The sequence below is a fragment of the Gouania willdenowi genome, chromosome 11, assembly GCF_900634775.1.
Source record: "Gouania willdenowi chromosome 11, fGouWil2.1, whole genome shotgun sequence".
Classification (NCBI taxonomy): Eukaryota; Metazoa; Chordata; class Actinopteri; order Blenniiformes; family Gobiesocidae; genus Gouania; species Gouania willdenowi.
In genome coordinates, this window is record NC_041054.1 from 30,681,701 (window position 1) to 30,708,558 (window position 26,858).

The 26,858-nt window shown below is 39.1% G+C and overlaps 1 protein-coding gene across 1 annotated transcript in view; it reads right to left on the reverse strand.

Moving 5' to 3' along the window:
• The window catches only part of hpca (hippocalcin), a 78,282-nt gene that overhangs the window by 18,747 nt on the left and 32,677 nt on the right, over positions 1–26,858 (reverse strand). The window contains exon 2 of the mRNA XM_028460775.1: positions 7,249–7,420. Coding sequence (XP_028316576.1) covers positions 7,249–7,344 — 96 coding nt within the window. The 5' untranslated portion in view covers positions 7,345–7,420. The remainder of the gene's footprint in view (positions 1–7,248; positions 7,421–26,858) is intronic.

A 26,858-nucleotide genomic window follows, 5' to 3' on the forward strand; every position in this document is an offset into this window, starting at 1 on the left:
AGAGAGTGAGAGGGAGAGAGAGAAAGAGAGAGAGATTTTGATTTTTCCAGTCACATTTATTTACAAATCGGTGCTAAAACAGTACAAGAACACTCAAATAACAGTACCAAAAATTAATTCCCCCTTAACCACTGAACACAGCACACATTTCAGTGACCACAGATCTTCAAACTCCTGCAGGTTGTCACATGACAAAGTAAAGAAAATCAGCCTTTAACCTCACTCTGATCATTCTCTTAAAGATAATGACCACATCATCATCTCCACATCCATTGACTTTGTTCTTCCGACTGAGATACACGGCCATTTTGCCCTGCCCCTGCAGGAAGTTCAGTAACCGGCACTGAACTTTCCTTTTTTTTTACCTGTCTGATCCCTAGAATAAACAAATGTGTGTTAAAAGTGAGGCCAAACAACAAGAAAAACTGGGACATCAAACAAAAAAAGGCAGCAAGCCGAGAACACTCAACAAAACAATGAAAAACAGTTTCCCTGTGGGAGCAGAAAGGGCACAGATCAGACACCCAGACACCGTGGGGTCAAGAATTGACACAAAAAAGTTGACTGCAACTGCACCATGAAGAATACGCCACTGTAGGTCCCCTCCCCTCTTAGTCAGTGGAGGTTTGTACAGTGTACTCCACTCAGGTTTTCGTGAGTCACTCAGGGCCAAGTGTGACCTCCATGGAGTATCCGGTCGACCACTTAGTTTTACCTGATTTAAAACTTTAACAGAAAGGTAGTAAAACTCCCGTCTCCCAGTTTCCCCAAAAGAAATGGCCACAGAGGCCCTCAGTCTTAAAAACTCTCCATGATGTGTCATTCTTGGCATCAACGCACACTCCGAAAAGGTATCTGTGGGGTCTGGCACACATCGCCTCTTACCGTGACCTGCAAGGAGCCGCAGCTCAGACTCCACAAGTTGGCCCTTGAGTCGACGGAGGAAATGGCTGACAATCCTGACCGATCTGCGATGCCAATCCTTCTGCATCTTTGAGGAGAAGGGTTAGCACCTTCGAGCTGCAAAGCTTGTTCAGGATTGCGGACGATCCTGCCTCGCATCCAAGACGGGACCCAAACACAACTGGCTCCCTCAGTAGCCACGACAAAGAAGGAAAGGGCTCGGAACGGCGAAGGTAGAACAGTTTCCAAACTTTAAAAACTCCCTGGTAAAAGGACAGAAGCTTCTCCGTTGTCCGACCTTTAAAATCCATCAGGAACAGCGACTCACTCAGACCCAGCCCTCCACTCTGCTTCAATATGGCACAGGCCAAAGGTCGCCACACCAGGCCGGCAGGAGCGGTCAGGAACCGCTGGATAAAGCGGAGGCGAAAGGCAGCTCCCCGGCTGGCTAGGTGTATCAGACCGTGCCCCCCTTCCTCCTTTGGCAGGAAAAGCACACTTTGCTGAACCCAGTGTAATCAATCCCAGGAGAAATCCACCAGCATGGCCTGCAGTCTCGCTAACAAGTCACCTGGAGGTTCCACAGTCACCAGCCGATGCCACAACATGGAAGCGAGCAGACTGTTGATCACCAGGACTCGGCCCCTGTATGACATCCGTGGGAGGATCCACTTCCATTTCTTCAAACGACCTTCAACAGCTTCTAAAACACCAGTCCAATTCTGGGCAATGAAGGTCTCATCCCCGAGATAGACTCCGAGGTATTTCAGCCCACCTGACCTCCACGTCAGGCCTTCAGGTAGACACAGTGTCCTTGTCGAAGCGTTCCCAACTGCGACCGCTTCACTTTTAAGCCAGTTCACTTTGGCAGAGGAAATCTTCTTAAAAGCACACACAGTCTTATTAAGTACATCAATGTCTCTTTGTGTCGTCACCAGGATAATGAGGTCATCAGCATAAACAGACATTTTAAAATTGGTCATGCTCCCTGGCAATGACACCCCGGAAAGCTGCGCCCTGAGTCTATGTAAAAAAGGCTCCAACGACAGAGAGTACAACATCCCTGACATTGAGCAGCCCTGTCGAATCCCTCGTCCAACTTTAAACGGGGCCCCCAGACCACCATTTATTTTCAGCACACTCTCAATGTCACCATACAACACCCGGATCATGGCTATAAAACCAGAGCCGAACCCCATAGCCTCCAGCGTGCGCCAGAGGTACAGATGCTCAACCCGGTCAAAAGCCTTTTCCTGGTCGAGAGAGATCAGACCAAGGTCGAAGCCCAATGCTCTAGAGAGGTCCAAAATGTCTCGAATTAGTGTCACATTATCTGAAATGAGCCTACCGGGCACACAGTAGGTCTGGTCTACGTGGATCACGGATTCCATCACCTTCCTCAGCCGAGTGGCCAGCACCTTGGACAGCAGTTTGTAGTCACTGCAGAGCAGGGACACAGGCCTCCAATTTTTGATGTCCTGCGGGTCCCCTTTTTTGGGGAGTAGAGTCAGGACCGCTCTCCTACAACTCAGGGCCAGCCGCCCTGTCCTGAGACTGTCTCTGAGGACCCTCAGCAGGTCTCTGCCCATCTCAGGCCAGAAAGCCTTATAAAAGTCCACAGGCAGCCCGTCGATACCCGGAGCTTTCCCACTCTGCATACTTTTCAGTGCTGCCTGTAGTTCACCAGCAGTTAATGGGGCATCTAGCTCTGCCCTCAGGTCAGCAGGAACCTGAGGGAGGCCCTCAAAGAAGGCCTGTGCCTCCTCCGCCCCTTCCTGGATCTCACTCCTGTATAAGGACCTGTAAAAGGAGGCAGCATGTTCCCTGATCTCTGCCGACTCCGTCAGTAGCTGCCCGGAGCTGGAGCGCAGAGAGTGCATCAGCCTCCTCTGGCCGTTTTTCCGCTCCAACCCAAAGAAGAAATGTGATGGGGCATCCATGAGAGCCACATATTGGAACCGAGAGCGGACCATGGCTCCCTGTGCAGAGACCCCCAGAAGGTCAGATAGAGTAGATCGTTTGTTTTTGAGAGCTTCAATATGCTCTCGATTTCCCGTGGTGTGCCTGACTTTGCATCTCCTCCACCTCTCTCTCCAGAGCCTTAAGTGACCCATTCATGCTTCTAGTGACATTGAGAGTATACTGAAGACACAACTGTCTAATCTGCACCTTCCCAACATCCCACCATTGTTGCAGAGAACTGTAATCAGACTCTCTACTACTATGGGACTGCCAGAAAATTTTAAAAGCCCTTTTAATAACTTGATCTTTGAGCAGGCTTGTGTTAAAATGACAATAAGCACTCTTACACCGAGAGAGAGAGAGAGACAGAGAGAGAGAGAGACAGAGAGAAGAGGAGGACAGAGGGAGACGAGAGACAGAGACAGAGAGACGAGGGGAGACAGAGAGGTAGAGAGAGAGAGAGAGAGAGAGAAGAGAGAGAGAGAGAGAGACAGAGAGAGAGAGAGAGAGACAGAGAGAGCGAGAGACAGAGAGACAGAGAGAGAGAGAGAGAGACAGAGAGAGAGAGAGACAGAGAGAGAGAGAGACAGAGAGAGAGAGACAGAGAGAGCGAGAGACAGAGAGACAGAGAGAGAGAGAGAGAGAGAGACAGAGAGAGAGAGACAGAGAGAGCGAGAGAGATAGAGAGAGAGAGAGAGAGAGGTCATGCAAGGACAAATATTTCAGATGATAGTCCATCCTAATCTAAACCCTCCATAATGACATAGTACAGTATTTACTGTACTGTACCATTACACATTAGTGCACTTCATGATGCAGTCGTACAGGACTAGGGATGGAATTGATATGAATTTAGCGATACTTCTTATAAATTTGATTCCTTACTGATTCTCTTATTGATTCTCATTGGGTGAAGGAATGAAATAATACAAACTATTTATTATATTATCTCTGTCTCTTTAATTTCCTGCAGCAATATCAGCTCTATTTTAATCCACCAGGTATAGATTGTTTTCACTGGATAATAATATATACAAAAGCACTATATGAAATTGATGAATTATTATTATTATTATTACAACATATGACACATTTTAGCTACAAACATTTGATAATATTTACAGTGCTCCTTTTGAACTTGAACAACTTGATCCAAAACTAATTCAGACATAAAACAAATAATTCTTCTGTAAAAAATAACATATGAACCAAAAGTACAGCTGCACTTATTGTTATTTATTTACAGTTTTTTTTTGATTGCTTCCACACTAAAATTAATAGTCGTACACTATTAGTAAAACCTTTGAGAAGCACTTGTTTGTTTAATTGTAGACACACTAATCAGGTGTGTAAGCCCTATAAAAAGCACCAGGTGAGTTAATCGTCTTCAAGCACAATGGAAAGAGTCAGAGAAAGAGTAAGAGGAGGAGGAGGAGGAGGAGGAGGAGGAATCAACAGAGGAAGAGAAGGAGGCCATGCTGGAGGTAGAGGAAAACAAGAAGGTTCTCAAAGAGGACAGAATCTGACAAATGAGATCCGTGCAACACTGGTTGACCACGTTATCAACCAGTGTTGTGAGGGAGGCTGGACTGTGAGTACAGCCATATCTAAGCTGATATACAGTGGCAAGTGTGATAAGAACATTTTGACTGGAAAATAGGTTTTGTAAAAATATCATCATATCAAAAACATCTGCACGGTTTCAGTAATTGCTTACTGTACATTAATATATGCACTATCAGCACTTCTGTTACATTTTCCTGTGAAATGACTTGTATTGTAAACTGTTCTTTTTTTTCTACATAGGATTGAGGGTCAGGAACGACAAGGGGGAGGGGCCTCCCATGTTCACAGAACAACAAGAGAGGGAGATAGTAAACATGGTTTTAGCTAACAATGCAATAACACTCAATCAGCTCCAAGCTAACATTATCAATAACCATATTCAACAATGTCCATCAGGTCTGGACATCAACACTGACACGCATCATAAAAAAGAACCATATTCTAATGAAGATCATTTATCCAGTGTCTTTGGAGCACAATTCTGAAAGGATGAAACAACTATAACATGATTATGTAGAGTTATGTATTCACTTTAGCAGTGTGATCATGTTTACTGTCTCATTATCTTATACTGTAATATCTATACTAGATCTACACTGAACTACACAATTTTGCCTGATACTGTTCTTCAGAGAGTTCTACAAATGGATGGAGAGGAGATCCAGCATGAGTTCATGTACGTAGATGAGTCTGAGTTCAACCTGACGAGAACACGAAGGAGGGGCAGAAACATCATTGGCCACAGGGCTATAGTCAATGTCCCAGGGCAACGTGGGGGTAATATAACACTCTGGGCAGCCATTACACCGAATGGGGTCCTCCACCACCATGCCCATATGGGCCGTACAACACAGCACTCATACTTACATTCTTGGACCAATAGCACAACATAACAGCATCAAATACATCCACATTTCACCGTCTTATATCTTCCACCATACTCTCCATTCCTCAACCCTAGAGAAGAGTTTTTCTCAGCATGGCGGTGGAAGGTATATGACCTCCGTTTCCAGGCTGAGGTACCCCTCATCCAATCCATGGAGGAGGCCTGGGACCAGATGGAGGTAGCAGCAATGCAAGGATGGATTCATCATTCATCACGTTTCTTTCCAAGGTGTCTTGTTAATGATGACATTGTCTGTGATGTAGATGAAATTCTCTGGCCAGATCCAGCTAGACGAAGAGACCATGTCTAGTTTTTAATGAATCTCCATGTCAACATTTTGGGCGTGTTGAGAAATAAATGAGTTTCTTCAGTCTGCAACATTGGTCTTGTGTAGTGTTTGGTGAATTTACATAATATTTGTACTTTGTTGTTAGTAGCCTACTGTAATCATAGGGAAGTAGAAGTGTTAAAAGTGTTTTAGGTTTATCACAGCAGACTGTAACTCATGTAAACAGAGTACAGTCATGTGAAACGTGTGTTTCATATGGTAACAAAGTGTGGTTTTTAAAAAGAAGTGTTTAGTTTTTAAAAGAGTGTTTAATTATGCAAAGGATCTGTAGTGTTTTGCTAATTGGGTGTGTGGTTGTGCTAATTGTGTGTAGTGTTTTGAAAACACGTGCCATGTTTTGAAAATCGTGCTTAAACAATCCAAAAAAACTGTAAAGCTTTAGTTTAGCCTTTGTTTACATTTCTACAAATGGACCTTCAGAGACACCGTCCCCGTTGTTACATGTGTTGTCATCAGCTGTGTGTGTGTGTCTGATTACGTGTTATGAGGACATAAACTGGTGATGAGTTGTGTGTTCTTGCAGAAGTTTGTTGTTTTCAGAGGAAAAGTCCGTGCAAGAAGCCACAGAGAACAGCACAGCTGCAGGTGGAGGAGGTGGATTCTCTGTGGTGGACAGCAAACAACTATATGGTGGGAGGAGCTTCACTTGGTGCTAGCATAAACACAATATACAGGAGCTGGAGGAGTTTATCGTTATGTTTTTGTGACGTAAGAGGAACCGATGAGCAGAATTGAAATACAAGCAAACAAACGATTCCTAGGAATTGGATTACTGGGAACCGGTTCTCAGAAAGAACTGGTTTTCCAGTCCCATCTCTATACAGGATAGACCAGAGCAGCAAAGGTTTGTTGTTGGTTTCCATCAGGCTGTTCTGGTTCACCAACCATCATCCATTAAAAGTTGTGTATTTGTCCCATTACTCAGCATTTATGAATCCTACAGAGGACTACGCTTGTAGATGATCACCAACCACATGCCCGTATGCCTCTTCTACAGGAAGTGGATATTTTATTAATGCTTAATGAGAGAAGACATTGGGATGTTGATGAGATGAATGAATCCATAATCCTACTTGTGTTGTTTTTGTCTGTTTACAGTAGTGTATTTTTGTTTTATTTCTGCTTTAACTGAATTTACTGAACTGTAAAATACATTACTGTAATGATTTTGATTTGAGTATTTCATTTTTTAGTTGATGTGAAAACGTTCCTTCTGTTAAACTAAAAACTGCAGTGTTTTATATAAAGTAGACTAGTGTGTTGCTACTCACTCAAGTGTATTTATATGATAGAAGTGTGTATCGTTTTATTATTACAGTGATATATAGACATGTTATATTATGATAGCAGAGTTTATATTTGACATAAATATGAATGTTGTATTTCCCAGTGTTGTGTCTTATTTACTGTGTTTAGAGTTTTGACTCAATGAGCAAAGTTTGCTAAACGTGAAACTGTGATAGTGTGTGTGTGTGTGTGTGTGTGTGTGTGTGTGTGTGTGTGTGTGTGCGTGCGTGCGTGCGTGCGTGCGTGCGTGCGTGCGTGCGTGCGTGCGTGCGTGTGTGTGTGTGTGAAGTCATACCTTGTACCACTCCTGCAGTTCGTGATCAGAGAACTCTGTGTTCTCCCTCAGGTCCTGAAGCATCTCTGGTCTCAGTTTGCTGTTCTGCTTCCCCATGGCGACGGTACACCACTGTCGTTTCCTTGGCAACAACAACAGGGACTGGAGCACAGGCCAGGGTGTGTTCAGACACCTGAGGAGAAAAGAATTAGTTCTTGTCATTAAAAATTGTTAGTTTGGTTATTTATCTTTAATTTAAGACATTAAAATACATTTAAAATAGAACAGCATAGACATACATGCTGATGAATAGTTGACCCAACTGGTGTACTGTAGTTTTGTACGAAGTAAAGATTGACTATGACTCGAGATATATTTGCAAAATATTTTAATGTCAATATTAAGTTTTTATGCAACAAGCAGTGGCTGCAATAACAGGTCATTTATTTTATATAATTTTAGAAGAAGACGTAACAAAATGTTTTTAAATAACAGCAAAAGAACCATTTAACCTCATCTCAATGGATTAAAGTCCTCCTGGAGCTAAAAAATACAGTGTATTACATGATATAGAGTTAAAATTACATAGAATAATGTAGATTGTTTTTTTTTTTTTTTTTAAAGTCCAACGGTTAAGGCACAAAAAACATTTTTAGTTGCACTTTTAAAAAGAAAAAACTATAATGCAGTTTTGCATTGTTTACTATAGAACCAGAATTTAAATTAATAGGCTTCTTCATTTGTATTATTCCTTTACTTATTTTTTATTTTTAGTTAAATTGCATTGTTTTGAATAGTTTATCAAGGGATTCTTTTAGAAAAATAAAAGGAAAATAGTACAGTATTTTATAGTTTTTTTCCCAAAAAAAATAAAGGAATATTTTATATTTTATCATCATTTGTCTACAGTCCCATATTTTAAAATAAACCGTGAGAGAATTGAATCATGAACCCAGTATCGTGAATCAAATTGTATCGGGAGTTGAGTGAATCGTCTATAACATGGGTCACCAACACGGGGCCCACAGGCACCTGGTAGCCCGTCTGTACCTGTGGAGGGGCCCTCAGACCTGTTCTAACAGCACTAGTCATCAATGAGCTCAGTGAATACGTGTTTAACTATTGAAAATTGGCAAACATGACAACCTGTATCTGGATTTGTTGATGAGTTATATAATGCAGGAAAAACAGAAAACTGAACTTGACCTTAAATATGACCTTAAGCAAAGGTCAAGGTCACACATTGAAAGGAAATGTTGTTCAATGTAGTTATAGGTTCATGAACTTTGACCCCTACTGATCTTTTTACTGGTAGGTCGTACAGCTTTGGTCCAATGAAATAAAATCCTCCACTTGAGATGAATTTTTCATAAATGTAAGCATCAAACTTGTACAATAAATGCTCATAGAGATATGGAAAAGTTTGGCTTTTGACACTTGACACAACCTTGACCTTGACCTTGACATATTGGCTCCAAAAAAGGTCGACTGCACATCCTTGACATTGTCCCTATGAGATGATATACATGTCATTAGTGATGCATTAACAGAATAGGAGGAGTTACAGGATAATAAGAACTCCAACGATAACAATGTACAGATGATGAATGTATATCTAGTGTCTTAGTGGAGTTAAATGTTGCTGCTCATTAGTTTTCTTTCATAATCACTGGTAAATGAACAATCTTTAAATGTTTATTTTTACTTAAACATTGTGAAAAATGTGATTAAGTATCACAGATGGTACAGATTTAGTATTTAGATTTTGACATTTTTTGAAAATGTATTTACAATCTAACATAATTGTTGAATTGTATAAACGTGTTTCCATCAGTTAAAAGTAGTTCGTGGCTAGTAAAATAGAAACATGATGATTTACAATTAAATGTTTCAGAAGTGGTCGTTTGAAAATGAAACAATGGCATTAAAATAAAACCGTGAGTATTTCTGTGTATATCAAACTGGTAGGATCAATGAGTCACCTTTGATCTAGAACGTTCTCTAATGAAGTGTCACAGAACGTTGTGTAACGATAGCGTCTCACTGATGAACCATGAAATAATCCAAAGCCCTGATGACGTCGAGCGTGACCCACTGATGGCACTGTTGTGTGTTTGTGTGTCACACAGCCATGTGCAACACACACACACACACATCTGCTGATAATCCTCAAACAACATGGGATTCAAAAAGTGTGAAGTAAAGCAGGAATCTAACCGGCAACCCTGAGCTTATAAAAGCCACCACTGCCTGTTTACACACACAAAGACGACAAAAATAACAGAAACACAATTAGAACAACAACAATAATACATCAAAATAATACCAAATAATAAAAAAAATTAAAACAGAAATGCACAAGATTCCTGTAATAGGTTTTTGAGTTTATTTTTGAAAAGCGCTATATTAAACCAACGTATTATTGTTATTATTATTATAAAATTGACCAAAAACAGACAAGACAACTGAAAACACACAAAAATAACATAAATTACCCAAAAAACAAAAATGACGACAAAAAAACACAAAATGATTAAAACAATGATCCAGAATTACACAAAATGACTGACAAAAACACAGAAAAATCATACAAAATGTATAAAATGAGAGCAGAAATAATCAAAATTAACCAAAAAACAGAGCAAACAACTACAAATAACTAAATTACAAATATTTAGAAAACGCCAACTAAGCATGGAAAATGACTCAAAAGTCATACAAAAATACAATAAAATATGCAACAAGAAAACAAAAAACACACAAAAATAATACGAAATGTACAAAATGACAAATGATGAAAAATTCATACAGAATAACACAAAAAGACACAAAGGGACGACAACAATATACAAAAATAATACAAAATGTATTATTTGAACAACAGAAATACACAAAATAAACCATAAAACAGACAAAACCACTGAAAATAGACAAAAATAAAAAATTATACAAATTACAATAAAATACACTATAGGAAAACAGAAATACACACAATTAACGAAGAACGAGGAAGATTACTGAAAAGACACAAGATTAACAGAGAAATTAACAAAATGAAACCTACAGAATTATAGAAAAATACACAAAAATAAGACAAAATGTATGAAATGAACAACAGAAATGTGTGACATAAGACACATTATAAATGTAATGTTTCTGTTAATACGTCGTTGTTATTCCTCTGCATTGATCATTAATGTGTGGAGGATAAAAAGTTTTAGAGTTTCTCTGAAAACAACTTGTGTTTGTTAGCGTTGACAGCTCATTAGCTCGTGTTTAGATGGTGAAGGATTTAAAAAAGAGGCTCTGCCCCCCCCCACACACATACACACACACACACACACACACAAACAAAGGGCGGTGCCAGTGAGTTATTATGAGTGATTGTTTAATGTTGAGTTTGGACAAACAAACGACTCCTGAAACAAGTATTAATACAAAATAAGATATAAAATAAATGTATATCCTTATAGACAATATTGTAATTTTCTATATCACCAATCTGGAAATATCTTAAATCTTATATGTATTACCCAGGACTAGCCTCACATTGAGGAAAAAGCATTATTACTTTCAATTTAATTAGTAAAAAGAACAACATAAAGGCACGTTACTAACAACAAAATACACACAATAAGATGAACGTATTCGCTAAGTGAATACAGGTCTTGCCTATTTATGTCTGGAATTATTTCAGGAAGTTTAAATAACATGTAGTTGGAGAAAGATGAGGAAACAAAATGGAAATGTGTGAAGTGACACTGACATGACGCAGAAATCTTCCTTTTAATCAAAAAGTCTAAATCCTTTTCAAAGCCTACTTTGAAAGCAGGAGAAACCAATGAGCTTCTCTAAGTCCTTCACAGACAGTGTTTCTATTAAAATGGATGGTTCTCTCCGAGCCTTTGATATGATTCTCATCACCTTCACTCTGTAATGCTCTTCACAGCAGCACATCCTCCACAGGGCAATAACCTGTGGATGGAAATCACTGCCATGGAAAGATGGAAGACGTCCTACAAAGCTTCACTACACCATGGATCACATGGAATGTAGCGTTAGCGTAACGCTGCTGCACACTGGGAGCCAGGGACGGTGCTCTGTCTGTAGCTCTAGTTAAGCCCCTTGAGCCTTTTATTTCATATTTTTTATTATTCAAAATAACTTCCAAAACACACAAATCGACAGCAAAATACACAAAGTACACAAAAATATTCCAAAACTGCACTACATTACAGAATAGCTGCAAAAATACACAAACTGTCAAAAATACAAAAAACTAAAAGTGACCCCAAAAATGCACAAATCGACAACAAAAATACAGAAAAATACAGATAATTACAACAACACACAAAGACAAAACCCCTTTATTAATGCTCACATTATTCTAAATGAATGTTGATAATGTGGCCCTCATCACGTGTTTGTGGCCCCATCCCTGCCCTATAGCGTGTGTGAAGGGACGGGAGGGGGGAGGAGTCTTGTAGGTAGAAGTCCATTGCAATGGATCGTTTTGTAATTAAGAAAAAAAAAGTTCCTGTAGAAAATGAAGACCAAGAATCCGTCTCTGACGGAGCCTCTACAAACGTTTACGTCTCCTCCGCTCCATGTGAGCGCAGTTTTCCCTGCAAGTGGCGCGTTAAAACATTCCTGAGAAACCGTAAGGCCCGCCCCTACACGCAGAAGCCTGATTGAATGAGCGTTAAAGGTGCAGTCTGCAACTCTCATAAAAGTGACTTTTTGTCATATTTGCTAAAGCTGTCACTATGTAAGGACAGTTTTACATCAAACGAGTAGTTTGTGTGAAAAAAACAGGCTCAATAAGCCCCGCCCCCTGCTGCTCCTGCTGCCTTTGGCAGATTGCCAGAATGCATCGCGACTGAGCAAAAAGAACCAATCAGAGCAAGGATTGTGTTTGATGGACTGTCTGACAGCTGATGCTCACAGTCCCCGCCCCTTTCCCAGAGCTAGAGCGCTGTCTTTTTCACAGTGTATGGTCTGGAGGAGTAGAAGATGGAATGGGAGGGGGAGGGAGGGATCTGAGAGTTGCAGACTGCACCTTTAAAGGATGAGTATTCAATTGAAAAACGGGGCCCCCTGGCACCTACAGAGTAATGGGCCCCAATCATACATTGGTATGTGTCAATGATTCGGTACCACCTACTGTCGCAATATTTGACTCACAAATAAATGAGACTTAAAAGGAAATTGCAGTAAAATTGCCACTTCGTTACCACAAAAAGACCTTCATCATTCAAGCCCATGTTAATAAGAATATCAGCTGCTCATACAGCACATTAACCTTTACATTACACGATTCTCACCATCACAAATGAACACTAAGGAACATTTCACCCACACAGTTATTATGTATTCATTAGAACAGGAGTGACAGGGGCCACAAAAGGCCTCGTTCAGTTTACAGTGGGCCAGAAAAATACAGATTTAATGTCATTTGTTCCCTATTTTTAACACTTGTGTGACAGACTGAACGCATACATTTAAGGTGTAATGCGTGTTGTGTAGAGGCGGACCTTGCCAACAGGCAAACCATGCAGCTGCCTGGGGCCCTGGGCATCAGGGGGGCCCCGGACATCTGATAAACTTTACTCCTGTCACCCATGTTGTTTGAACTGCTTTTATTTTGAAAACCACTGTTTTTTGCCTCCAAGATGGGGTCATAGTTGTTTTAAGTTTGTGGTGATCAGCTTGTGTTAAGCTCATAACGTGAACCGGCACAAAAGTCCTGAATTAAATGAATGGATGGACGTTGAATAACAGACCTTTAATCGGATTCAGCGGTGAGCGTATCGGCCCGTTATGTTTTTAAGAATATAATCTTTGAAAAAAGAGACAACTTTAATTTTCCCGTTTGTTTGTAGCGGAGATGCTAAGCGCCTGGCAACTTTTCACACTACTTCTAAACAATGTTACGTCAAGGTATAGAAAACTATTATTTATGTTTGAAAGTTAATTAATGGGTTTGAAAAAGGCGATGCACCGAAATACCAAATACTCAATATTGAATGCGGTTGTTACGTTTTTCACTATTTTTTAATAGTGCATAAATAGCCTAGAATATATTTTAGACATGTTTATTAAAGAAAGTAAATGTTTATTAAATATAATGATGTTTTTTAAATATTCCAGTAGCCTTTACTTTCCAAAAAAAGCACAACAAAGTTTATCATTTATATTATTAGCCCTTCAAATAAAACAAAACATGCATCCAAAAAGTGCATAAGTGCATTAAAGGTGAGTATGATAAAAAAATGACTTTCTAATGGTTTATCTACAGTGATAAACATCATTTAGCCTCATTCAGAGGAACAAAGTGTAAAAAGTTATGTTTCCTCTCTTATTATTACATATTTTATAAAAAGTCAGCTTTAAACAGGACAGTTGGATTTTACCCACGTTGGCAGGTGATGTCACCTAACACGCCTCCTAGAATGTTAGCTCCTCCCTCTCCAACTATCTAACAGCTAAAACAAACACTGCTGTTTAATATAGAATATATATTATACTTTATTACCATATATGTAAATACAAACTGCACTATTTGTTCTGCTGCTGATCGTGTTGGGAATCACTGCTTGGAGCCACGCCCATTGTTTACACACATCAGCTGTTAGCACTCCGTGCTAATGCTACACCAGCCAATGCAGTGAGACCCAGTGTAGTGTAAGGAGGAAACGATGGGGATGTTTACGTATTCGTGGCTCACAGCGCTAACAACGGACTCGGTGACGGACGACAGAGAGCGGTAAGGAGAGAGTCTGGCTGTGTTTGTGTGTGGAAAGGAGGATCTGTTGCTGCTGCAGCAACGTGCACACACTTTTCCAACTCTAGATGACTGCACGTTGTTTGATTGCGTCATTGCTTTTAACTCACTAAACCGAAAGTCAAATGTGGCTTTTTTTGCAATGTTTGGCAGAATATATTCAGCCACCGAATATTCGGTGCATCTCTAGTTGGAATTCAGGGAACAATTGAATGTTTGATAAACGCTGTCATGTATTGTTTACACTTATTTTGTCCTTGATGAAATTATGTTTGTATGTTTTGTAAACCAACCATGGTTTTGAATGGGGCCAATTATGAAAATGAATGATTATATTAACATTGCAATGACTTTATGAATATACTTTTGGTTATTATAAGTGCAATTAGCTTGAATTAATGATTATTAATATGAAAAATGTATTTCTCATGTAATGATAGATTACACAATTTCTAATTCATGTTTTGAACTTCTTATGGTCAGTTTTTTTTATCTGCCAACAAAAACTCATCACCCTACGTGACCCTACCCAGCAGATGGTGAGTGACCATCCTCAACCACAACCTCTTGTATATTTTAAAAACTGAACCCTTGGATTCAACTCATCTAATGAACCTCCTCCCTTTTCCCTTTTTTTTCAAACATTGTACAAATATCTAATATATATATTTATTATTGAATATCTGCATATATACATATACATATATATATGTATACAATCTTTAAAATTAGAATATATACTGGTTTGCAAACAATTCTTTATTATTTTGCTAACAAACACATAAACACTGGTAATTATATGTTTAAGGCTTGTCAGAGGGGCCCTGAGGAATGTTTTGCTTGGGGCCCCAGCACACCCTAGGACCGCTGCTGATGTTATGGATATTTGGAATCGAGCTGTGGGTAATTTTACCAAAGCCGAAACAGAAAACCGACTTATCAAAATAAATGATTATGCAAATGATTCGTGCTGTTGCATTTATGGCTCTTATACTAACCTCATTAAAATGAAAACATTGCAACTATGTCAATTAATAGTAATACTTCAAAGAACAAAAGCTCCAAACAACCACTAGTATTTCTACAGAAAAGATGAGAAAAGTTCAATGTAAAGGTTTGTTTTTGTGTTAATTTTTGGATTAAAATGAGAGTTTGTAGCTAAAACAACGTTCAAACATAATTCAGATTAAAAACAGGTTAAAAGAAATGATTGAACTATTTGTGAATATGTAGATTGTTTGTTTTAATGATGTACTGTATTAATGGTATTATTAGTTGTACTTAAAAAAGCTAAATCTGTAGTAATTAAAGGTCAAGAATGAAATACTTTTAATAATGCATCAATTTTATATAGCGCTTTATCATAGACACTCAAAGACGCTTTACAGAATTAAGGCATTATTCTTTCACTCCACACTTAGTGGTGGCAAACTACTGTTGTAGCCACAGCTGCCCTGGGGCAGACTGCCATAGTGCGCCATCGGCCCCTCCGACCACCACCAACACTCACTCACACACTACATTCATACTAGGCAATGTAGGTGAAGTGCCTTGCCCAAGGACACAATGACAGATACCACTGCAGCGACTGCCACCCCACTGTGGCACCTGGAATCCTCAGTGGTCTCCCATCCAACTACTAACCAGGCCCAGACCTGCTTAGCTTCCGAGATCTAACGGGATCGGGCAATGACAGGCTGGTGTGGCTCATACTTTTACACTTCTTTCTACTCCTAAGTGTTGATGGATCATATCAATAATCTATTCCTGCTGTTGTAATTCATCATTTTTAATTTTTTGTTTTCTAAACTGAGGTTCTTTTAGCAATTTACATGTTTGAAACTAAAGACATCAATCAATCAATCAATTAAAAATATGAAAATATTTATTTAGCGCTGACATTCTAACAATGTACAATATATGAAATGAAATAAAAAAAATGTTTAATTTGACCCACTCATACATTAAATAATATTGTCTAGAACTATAACTGAACTATAGCGGCTGGAAGAGTGAAAATAAATATGTTCTGTTATTAAAAGTGTATTTAAGTCACACGCTCTGTGTGCTTTGTTTACATCATGCATCATTTCCTGTGCGTTATAAACAGTTTATAACGCAGAGCATGTACAGTTGTGATGTAGATCAGAGGATCTAATGAAGCTGAGTGTGGTCTGTGTTAACGGAGGACTACACACACACACACACACACACACACACACACAGAGCTTGGATCAAGATCCGTCATTTGCTTTTATTATGCCGCCCATTGAATGGATTCAAGACTCCAGGTTCTTCACTGATGTTTATTAACACCGTAGAACTAAGACAAACAAAACCACAGATATTAGCTACTTTACAGAGTTAGCATTTCGTAGCATCATGGCTAACACACATGAAAACACTGAGCAGAAACTGACCACTTTAGCCTGCTCCTCAATCAACGGCAGAATCATCCCCAGCAGCAGTCTTCACAGTAGAAATCACCTTTTAACCATGAACTTCTTATTTAACTGCATTCACAAACCTATAAACTTCCAGCAGCATGGAGTCAGTCTCTGTGTCTAGCTTATAGAGTTAGCAGGTGCTAGTTCCTGTTTAGCATTTCAAAATAAAACAACAAAAAATATAGCTGCATTTACATTTATGTTTTGATGAAATAATGAAGTATTACATTTGGACAGATTTGTCTTTTATTGAGTTTAAACCACTAGAAATGTCATTGTAAACACAACATTTTACTTAAAAACTGAGCGCAAGTGAGGAAGAGAGGGGAAAGTCAGGCCACGCCCCCACGCTATGTTTAAAGTATGATTTTGTGCAAAAATATTTTCTCTGTCAGCTTGGAAGACGATAAAAAATGTGTAAAAAACGGAGTTGGATTTGAAGAGATTTTTAAGTCAATAAGTGAAGCCAAGCCTGAGGTAAAGGTTGTTTCTGTGGGAATTGCGGAAAATAGCAGCAGTTAGCTTAGCTAGTAGCAGCAGTTAGCTTAGCTAGTAGCAGCACCAGTAGCGATGATGCTAATGCAGAGAACCTGCCTCCAACAGACAGGACACATGTCACGGTCCGGTGTGGGTGTGGACCCAAATGCAAGGAGAGATGGAGGCAGGATAGAGGCATATCTTTCTTGGAACCAATCCATATTTATTCTTCAAAATCAAAATTTAAATCCAAAACAGGAGGGAGCAGGAACAGGGAGCAAGACCAGACACAGTTGAAAACGAAGAGGGAGACAACGAACCTGACATTACACACAACGAACCAGCAACCACACTGTGACCAAGCACTCATTCAATAGTGGAGGAGGCCTGATTAGGAATGGGCCACACCTGAGTGAAAACATGAGGGACCTAATCAATCACCAACCAAGCACACAGACATTACTGGGGGGTGGAGCCACAAGCAGGAATCCCTGAAACACAGACAAGAGTTAAACACATGACTAGACTCAAAATAAACAAAGACAGAATAACTAAACTTAACCAACAGAACATGACAACACAGGAGGAGAACTATCCAGGACATGAGGAGGTTAAAGTTCTGGTATAGACATTTAAAGCTGCAGTATGTAACTTTTTTGCCATCATTTGGTCAAAACTCCATAAAAATCTTAGAGCATATTGTAATCAAAGTGTTCTGAGTGGACAGTGAATATGTTCTCCTTCTCCTGGCTGTAAATTAAGTTTATAAATCCAGGAGTGTGACGCTGGACTTCAGCCAATCAGAGATCTGTTCACAAACACATGTGCTCCATGAAATGTTTTGAGCGTTACTATTGGCTGTTTGACTGAAGTCAGGCACGTTCACGTACCATCAGTAGTAAACGTGTAATGACAGACGTTCCAGCAGAAGTCTCCATAACAGCGTTAGACACAACAGTGACACAGCGAATCAAGAGGAAAAAAGCAAAACGAGGTGGAGAAGAAACAGAATAAAGCCACAAACACTGAGGAGGAACAGAATGCTTTAGAGTCTCTAAAACACCAGAAAAATCTCCACTAACACAAGATAAAATCCCCACATTTGTCTCTCAGAGCGTTTACATAGACACCGGTAAGGGAGGTTGAGTTTCAGTTTCAAAACAGAGTGGAGAGAGGATTCTACAAACTGCAGCTTTAAGACAGAAGCTCAGTTCAAAGCTAAGATGAGCTGCTGCTCTAGGTTTATGAAAGGCAAGGCAGGTATCGGCTGGAAATATGGAAAACATTTCCAGGGAAACAAAGTTCTCTGTGGCTGTTTTTTGATTGTTTTGAACAAATAAAAGGTAAACACGCATTTTTTTGTTTTTGTTTCATTTTCTGCTGTGCTGCTCATTCATTAGAGAAGTAATGGTGTAAAAGTGGGTAAATATTTTGTATCTGTGTGTTTTTATGTTGTTTAGTGACTTTTGTGGCTAAAGTAGCGGTGATTTAACGCTGTCCTTGGTGCTGAAACATGACAGATGTGACAGCTGTCACTCAGACTGATGCTCCATGCTTCTTTAACGCTGATTCACCATTCGTTCATTGAACATTTAGGTTAAATGGTTGTTTGTGTTCATGTGATATTATTGGCTCATTTATTTAGCAAAAGGCACTTTAAATAATTCCTGTGTTTCTCTCTTACTGCCAGAACATGTTTGTTCCATGATATGATTATTTACAAATGAAGCACTGCCTTCTTGCACATGTCAAAATAAAGGCCTGCACTCCCTTTTTGATCCAAGTTTGACCATTTGAAAGAAAAAAATTACTGGGAAAACAGAAATTATTTCCAAAAAACTCATAGAACCACATTCTGATGTTCCGTGATCACTGGAAACTGACAAAAAATGCAGAAATCTAGTTATGAAAAAGAAAAGGGAATTCAAAGCATTTTTAATTATTATTTTTTAAATCAGACTAAAATATGACACCAAAAACCTCACGTGCATGTTTTAAGGAAAATGTCAAGTATTTCCACGTTATGTTCCCTCAGAAAACAGGTGATTAAATGTAGGCAATGTATGCAGGTGTAGCAAATGGATGAGTTTGAAATCTTGCGCTACTTAATCATAAAGGTAAATGTGTCACATGTTTTGGGATGAATGAGGAATAATGTGCACGTGAAGAATAGATGATTTTCCTTAAAGCCTTTGGTGAAGTCCTAATCATCCTGCATCTCTGAATATCTGCACTTTTATCTCCAGAGGAGAGACGGAGACGGAGACGGAGGGTCTGCAGAGGAGCGATAAGAGGAAGGACTGCGGAAGACGACGGAGATATAAATAAGAACGAGGGCTGCTCCTCAGCGTGCTGCTCTGCTCTGCCTTATAATAGCTGTTGTTAAAGAGGGTGAACACACACACGCACGCACACACACACACACACATGCACAAACACACACACACATGCACACACAGACACACACACACACATGCACAAACACACACACACACACACACTAGTCACGACCGAATTGAGCCAAAAGATTGTCTTTTTGGTCATTTAAGATTAGGAAATGGTGGTTTTTAGCTAACTGGTTTTCTACAGAAACATGTTCATATTATTATTACGGTAGTTATTACTATTGGGACTTTTTATTATTCAATTTTATGTATAACTAGTACAGTGCCCGTCAGAAGTATGTATTCATCAGTGACGTGTAGTCAGGGTAGGCAAGGTAGGCAGTGCCAAACCAAGGGTGAATTGATATTTTGATTATTTGTTTTAATTATAATATAATTATAAATTATTTATTTTTCAATTTCTAATAGCCTACAGTACCTATAAGTTTGAAAGTGTCAGCATTTTGAGCGTTTCATAGACCAAATGACTAAACATCTCTATTTCCTGGTACGGCAGACACGCTGCACAGTCTCACTCCAAGGAGCCAGGAGGAGGCCACACCCTCTCCCAAAAGCACATTGCTGCTCTGCCTCTGTTCCCATAGCGTGTTTTTATGTGTCAATCCCCCAAGATGACAACCATTTACGTAAAAAGGCAGCTCTCTATGCTGCCTTTTTTTTTTTCTTTTTTAACCTTGTCTGCACATGCTGTCAAAGGTCAACACCACAGGAAGTGCAATCATTATGAGACAGCAATGCATATTTTGTTATTGCAATAAAATAAATTGATTTATTTTATTGCTTAATTGTGACCATCACCAGCCCTCCCTAAGGAAGGGTAAGAAATCTTTTATTATAGGGAGGATATAAAAAGGGAGAGCAGTGTTACACCTAAGTGGAGGGGGAGGGGGAAGGGGAGGGGAAAGGGAGCAGGGAGAAGAGACTCAAGGTAGGAAATAGAAAGGGTGGGAAGAATAGATTGTTTTGCAGTGAGGGTGAGATATGAGGTTGTAGAATATATTGTGCTTATTATGTTGTGTAATCCAGCCAGTATAGTGACTAGTGTGAAGCTTAGCTATAATGGTGGTGGCTGTGAACAGGGGGAATGAGTGAATGGTAGTACCTAAAGCAGGTATTTGGGATTAACGTGTCTAAGGTTAAGCCCAGTATGAGTTTTATCCCACATCCCAAGGCGTGCCAGTGCATCATATACCAGTATATGTGCAAAACAATAAAAAAAAAAAAACGCTACTGCAAGCCCAGGAACTGCCCTGGGCCCGCAGATGCAGCCAGGCCAGCAGAAAGAGCGGAGGCCAGGGAGCCCCAGGCAACCCCCCAGATGCCCCCAAGATCCCAGGCCGAGAGGCAGCCACCGCCCCCCATACACACATCCGAGGAAGCCCCAAGCAGCCGAGCACCCAGCGCATCCCCCCACCGACCCCAACCCCCAACCCCAAGGCTAAATGCTATACGTATGTTCACAGTGCATTAGTGAATTGATACAACGTGACCGCTGCTGCTACGTTCTCTAGCTAGTGGGCGGGATAACACTACAGTCAGGATGACAGCGCTAGAGATGATAAAGAAACTTTGTTTTGAGTAAAAACAACAGCTTTTAAAAGATGGAAACCAACACCTGAGCTACCAGACCTTCAGTAAAGGTAAGGTCAGAACATTGTTGGTATTTTCTACAGTGAATGGAACAAAAGGAAGGATTGACTTTGTGGATGCTCCTCACTGAGGCTGTTCTGAGTTGTTGTTGTTGTTATTTTCTCCATGTTTCTGTGTTTCAACACAAACAACAGATGTGCTGTCGTGTCATGAGATATATCTTGTTGGAGAGTATGGAGGCTATATTAAATAATTGTTTATGTTTCTTTAATGGTGTTTATGATGTTGATTTTGTTAGATGATAAATACTTGTTCATGTGGAACTTATTGGGTTTTTTCTTTCTTATTACAAATTTTATATTTCGATAAGTGCATTGAGATGACTTTGTTGTAAATTGCTTTATCCAAATAAATTTTAATTGAATTGAATTAACACCTGTAACGCCCTGCCTACCCAACCCAAGTACTCACTGGATTCATATAGAGGGAGGAGCTTAAGTAGAGTTGTCAATTATGGCCAAATGAGTATGTGTTTGAAGGTTGGATCTACATAGAGGTGTACATACTCTCTACTCTAGTGTTATAAAGGGGTTTATTTGTGGGCGCAAAATAAAATAGTGTGTGTGATTTATCTGGTTTAATTCTATGTGACATGAACATGATAAATGTGTTTGTTGTTTTTACTTATTTTTATGTTTTTTTCGTTTAGTGTATTTTTCTGTAATGTATGTTTTTTGGAGTCATTATGTGTATTTTTGTGTCTTTTTTAGTGTAGTTTTGTGCATTTCTGTTGTCATTTTGTTAATTTTTTGTATAAATATTTAGGTGTGTGTGTGTGTGACTCGTTACTCCGTGGCTCACACACATGCGCTTTAGCCACACACATGCACGTACATCAGTGACTCACATCAGGACCAATCAGTGAGACTTGAGAGCTTTGCTAGTTTATCAGTGTGAGCACGGCTGCTCAGATGCCCCTCCCCCCCCCCCTGTCTAAACTATCTTCCTCTCTCACTTGTGTGTTTACAGTCTGCGTCTGCTTGGCTGTGTGTGCAGTGATTGGCTCTGGCCGCACACGTGACTCTAGCTCACTACTGTGAGGAGCTGTGCAGTGAAATAGATATAAATGGTGTGCTAGCGCCCCATCACACTGAAGCTAACTAAAGCTGAATATGTTTCACCTCTGGGTGAACATGAATGTGCTGTCTGGGCAAAATAAAATAAAATAAACATTTGAAAATGACCAAATTACTCCAAAATAACAGATGCACAAACTCGAGGGAATTTGGAAGCCGTTGACAAAGTTTCAGGTGGAACAGGCACCACCTCTGGGAGATATTCACTACACACACACACACACACACACACACACACACACACACACACACACACACACACACACACACAGACCATCCTTGTATTTATAGGTAGATATAGAACAGAAATGGGAAACTGACGAGCCGGACGTCACAGTCTAATTTTGTGCAACCCACAAAAACAACTCCCAAAACACATAAAATAACGAAAACATGCAAAATGACAGCAGGAATAAGCAAGTCGACAGACAACAGAACCACAAAACTACACAAAGTCACTCTAAAAACACACAATAATTCCTACAAAGTTATACAACTGCAACCACACACAAAAAACACACAAAACGACTACAAAAACACCCCCAAAAAACGAACAATCGGCATCGACATCTTTAACTTTTCATGATTGTTTAGAATAGTGTTTCCCAAATGGGGGCACGTGTACCCCTAGGGGTACGCGATGGTACTACAGGGGGTACTTGAGAGACAGAGAGGAAAATTAACAAATGAAAGCATTAAAAATGGGGTTTTATCATGTTTATTTATAGTTAAAAATTATAAACCTACTAAATATTACCAGAAACTCACAAAACAACAACAAAAACACTCAAAGTAAGAGAAAAAAATTACTGACTACTAAAAAGGAACAAACAACAAAATACACAAAATAACACACAAGAGAGAAAAATACTTTTACCAGTAACACAATGAAAAAATACACAAGATCACTACAAAATACACAAAAATAACAGAGAAACAACCAAACGACACCAAAAACACACACACTGAGGAAGAATCATATAAATAATACAAACAACACTCATAAAGGACAACAAATACACACAAAATAAAATAAAAATATACTGAATAATAAAAAAAACAAAAACAAACAACAACAAAAAACACATAAAATTATAATAGAAAGTAATTCAATTATTATGCTCTATAGTTGTTTTTTCCACAGAATTCTGACTAAAATGTTGTAGACAGACATAAGAGGGACTCTAAAAATCTATTAAATGATCTCAATGATCTAAAAATGTGTTAAATGATCTAAAAATGTGTTAAATGATCTAAAATCAGGCTGAATGTTTCACTCCAATAGAAAACAATGGGATGTTTACAGGCAGTGGGGCCCTGTGACATCATCAATCATGTGATTTCAAGATGGAGGAACACAGGCTCTAAAACTGTAAAGTAGTCCTATTTTTAAAAGGCAATAAAATGAATACGGTGCACAATAATGAGTTTTATTAGACATAGATCTACTAATAAGGATATTTAGAAGGTTTTAAGACACATTTGTTGGAGGATCCAATGAAGAGAATATGTAGAAAATTGTTGACTTGATCAGAGTAATTCAAGGTTCAGCTGAACTCGATCCTGCTCCTTAATGTGCCCTGAGAATCCATCACTGTTCTATGATGATTGATTATTTTTCATTTGCTCTCATTGAGTTGAATCGACTATTTTACGATTATTAATATGGAGACTATATGTAACAGACGTCTTTATTCTCTGTATTGGTTTCACATTAGTCTCGTGTAAGATTAGGATATTTGATAAAGGAAGTGGGTCCGGGGGAGGGGGGGGTTATGATATGATATCCATCCATGCTTATTCTGTGTAGCACCATACCCTATTCTAGTGTTCAATAGCCTCGCCTGTCACACTGCATTTAAACCAAAATCTCTTTTTGAAAGTATTCAGGAACGGTGTCTCAAACTTCCAACAAACAGGAGATGATTTTCACTCTCAGGTCATCAGTGAATAATCAATAGAACACTTACAGAGGTTCACTCTGCAGATAACCTCCAGAAACACACAAAGTGAATTACTATTGTGGTGAATTCTGCTTCACAATGATAGGAAGAGCCGACATCAAAGGATCAAAGAGCGACGTCGCTATGACTGTTACGTCGCCACAAGCCAGTTATCCCTGTGGTCCCATTTCTGACACCTCCTGCTTCACACCCCAAATGTCAGAACGAAGGATATATAGGAAATTCAGAAGGAAATACACACATACAGAACAAAGATACACAAGAGACATCAAATATAATCAAAATTACTCCAGATGACAACAAAAATACACAAAAGACAACAAACATAATCAAAATCACTCCAAAAACACATGTAATCAGAACAAAAATACACATTTTGGGCATATACTATGAAACTAAATTTCCTCTTATCCCGTTAACATCAAGATTTATTTGGTGTGTGCTGTACTATGAAGCTGGGTAACTTCTTCCGGGAGTTACTCAGAGTTTTTCTGGAATACTCCTCTGAAGATTAATGAAGATGAATGAAGATCAGTCAAAATGTCCCAAAAACTCAAATACAAAAAAACAAACAAATAGTTCTGCAGGCTTTAAATCACAAATATGCAGAATGATGTTTGCTTCTCATGACTGATGATACTAAGAAAGTCCAATTATCTGTAGTATTTCAACATTCAGACCATCACGTCATTTTAATCTGGGTCACATGGAGAAGAAATAACGTTTATTATCCAGCAAACTGTGCCTGAAATCCTCCCACATTTCTATCCCTGCGTCTTTAAAAGAAGACAAACAGATCAATATAAAGCTAACAGCATATAGTGACTGTGTTCACCTCCCACAATGCACTGCATCACTCCTTTCTGTTAAAAAGTCCTTCATCAACCAAGAAGATTCTGACATTTAATATCGAACCAGAAAAAGAGGAAAATAAATCCCTTCTAATCCACTTTCTTTCCTTCAGAGTTTCAATAAAAGTTTGCTCCCAGGGAAAGACAGAAGAGTCTGTTATATAATATTTATATAATGTTTCTCACGCAGCAGAAGCTTGTGGAAAGTCTCCCTGCAGAACCTCGTGATGAAATATTAACAGTAAGAAGCTCATCTCCACTGTGCAGATGTTCCTCTACACGCTGGAAACTCATTTACATACCGCACATCTGGAAGCAGCGGAGACGTAAAAATTCAGAATAATCAAGTAGCTACAGAGCTTTTAAATGCAACCCGTGGGAACTAACATTTAAACATGATTATGGAAAACAGAAAAAAATGCAATTTAAGCCGTTTTGGCCCCTTTTTACAAAACTCAGGCTCCAATATGACACGCATGACCTCATACACACATTAAACATTTTCGTGGCCAATTTCTGTGATTGTTGTGGTCTAAAATGCCTGATTTTAAGGCAGTTTTTTTAAAAATTGTGGCAAAAGTTGCAGCATTCTGAGGCTTTTTTTTCTATAACTTTGCCTAAACTGGTCAATTTGTGAAAAAAAAACCTGAATTATTTCATAACAACACAGAAAAGAGCTCAGATTCACATTAATTTAACAAGATATGGATTATTTCCATTACATTTTAAAGGTTTCCAGTGCAGATAGGTTTACAGAAGTTTTTGAAACAAACACAAAGAAATTCTAATATAAATAAATGTTTTTTTCCTGTGAGAATCTCATCAATGCACTCATGATCATATATAATAGTAGACGTTTAATCAAGTTATTTTCTTTAGTCCTAAAGCAGCAGCAGATCATTAAACACTTGTGTTTATGAAACACGTTTGATGTTATTTTGCTCAAAAGAGTCAGTTTGGCTGTTGTGACATAGTCGGTAACCAGACTAAATGGTGTTTACGGTCACACTGACGGACTTCAGCCATGTTGTGGCGTGGAATCGACCGGAATCTTTAGTTAGATGGGTTGAAATTGTATACATTTGCAGTGATTGGTTGAATTTGCATTAATAGTTGCGATGGCAAAACCATAAATTCCTGAAGGGTCTGATTCACACGAACCAATTTGTCAAATCTCGCTCGAAATATCGCGCTTCCAAATCACGCGGCTGCATGAGGGTGTGTCATCAGCTGGAGGAATTCCACTGACGAAATGGACGTAGCTAGGGGTGGGCGGGAAAACTGACTTCCCAACACGATAACCAATAACCGGCTTCTGATCACATGATATTTTTAGAAAGGAAAAAAGTGTTTGTCCACCCACAGGTTTATGTTGACATTTGGCAAAAACAATGATTTTCACCAACATACGACTGAAGGCAGCTCTGCATGTGTCACAGCAGGAAGTGTGTAAGGGAAGTGATGTCTCACTGTAATGAACCATATGCTTGAGTGGGAGAGTGTGTCAGCGCTCTCTACAGTTATTACATATATATATATATAAATATATATACAGTATATAGTTTTACTCTATGTGAGAGTAAAGAAAAAAACATGGAAGGATTGATTTGATGAATCTAAATTAGCTCTGTGACCTTTACACACATGGCTGTAATTCCAGCGCGTGGCTTATTATGATATGAAATCCATAAGTGTGTGTGTGTGTGTGTGTGTGTGTGTGTGTGTGTGTGTGTGTGTGTGTGTGTGTGTGTGTGTGTGTGTGTGTGTGTGTGTGTGTGTGTGTGTGTGTGTGTGTGTGTGTGTGAATGGGTGAGAGGAGGTAAGTCCACCTCCAGGCCATAGACAAACAGAATATAGAACAAAGCCCCGCCCACTCATGCTTTGATCAGGAACTCACAGTAAAGAATGTTACGCAACAATTTAATTTACATGAACCAGAAGGTTCTTGGTTCTGTTTTTCATCCTCAGGTTTGTGTA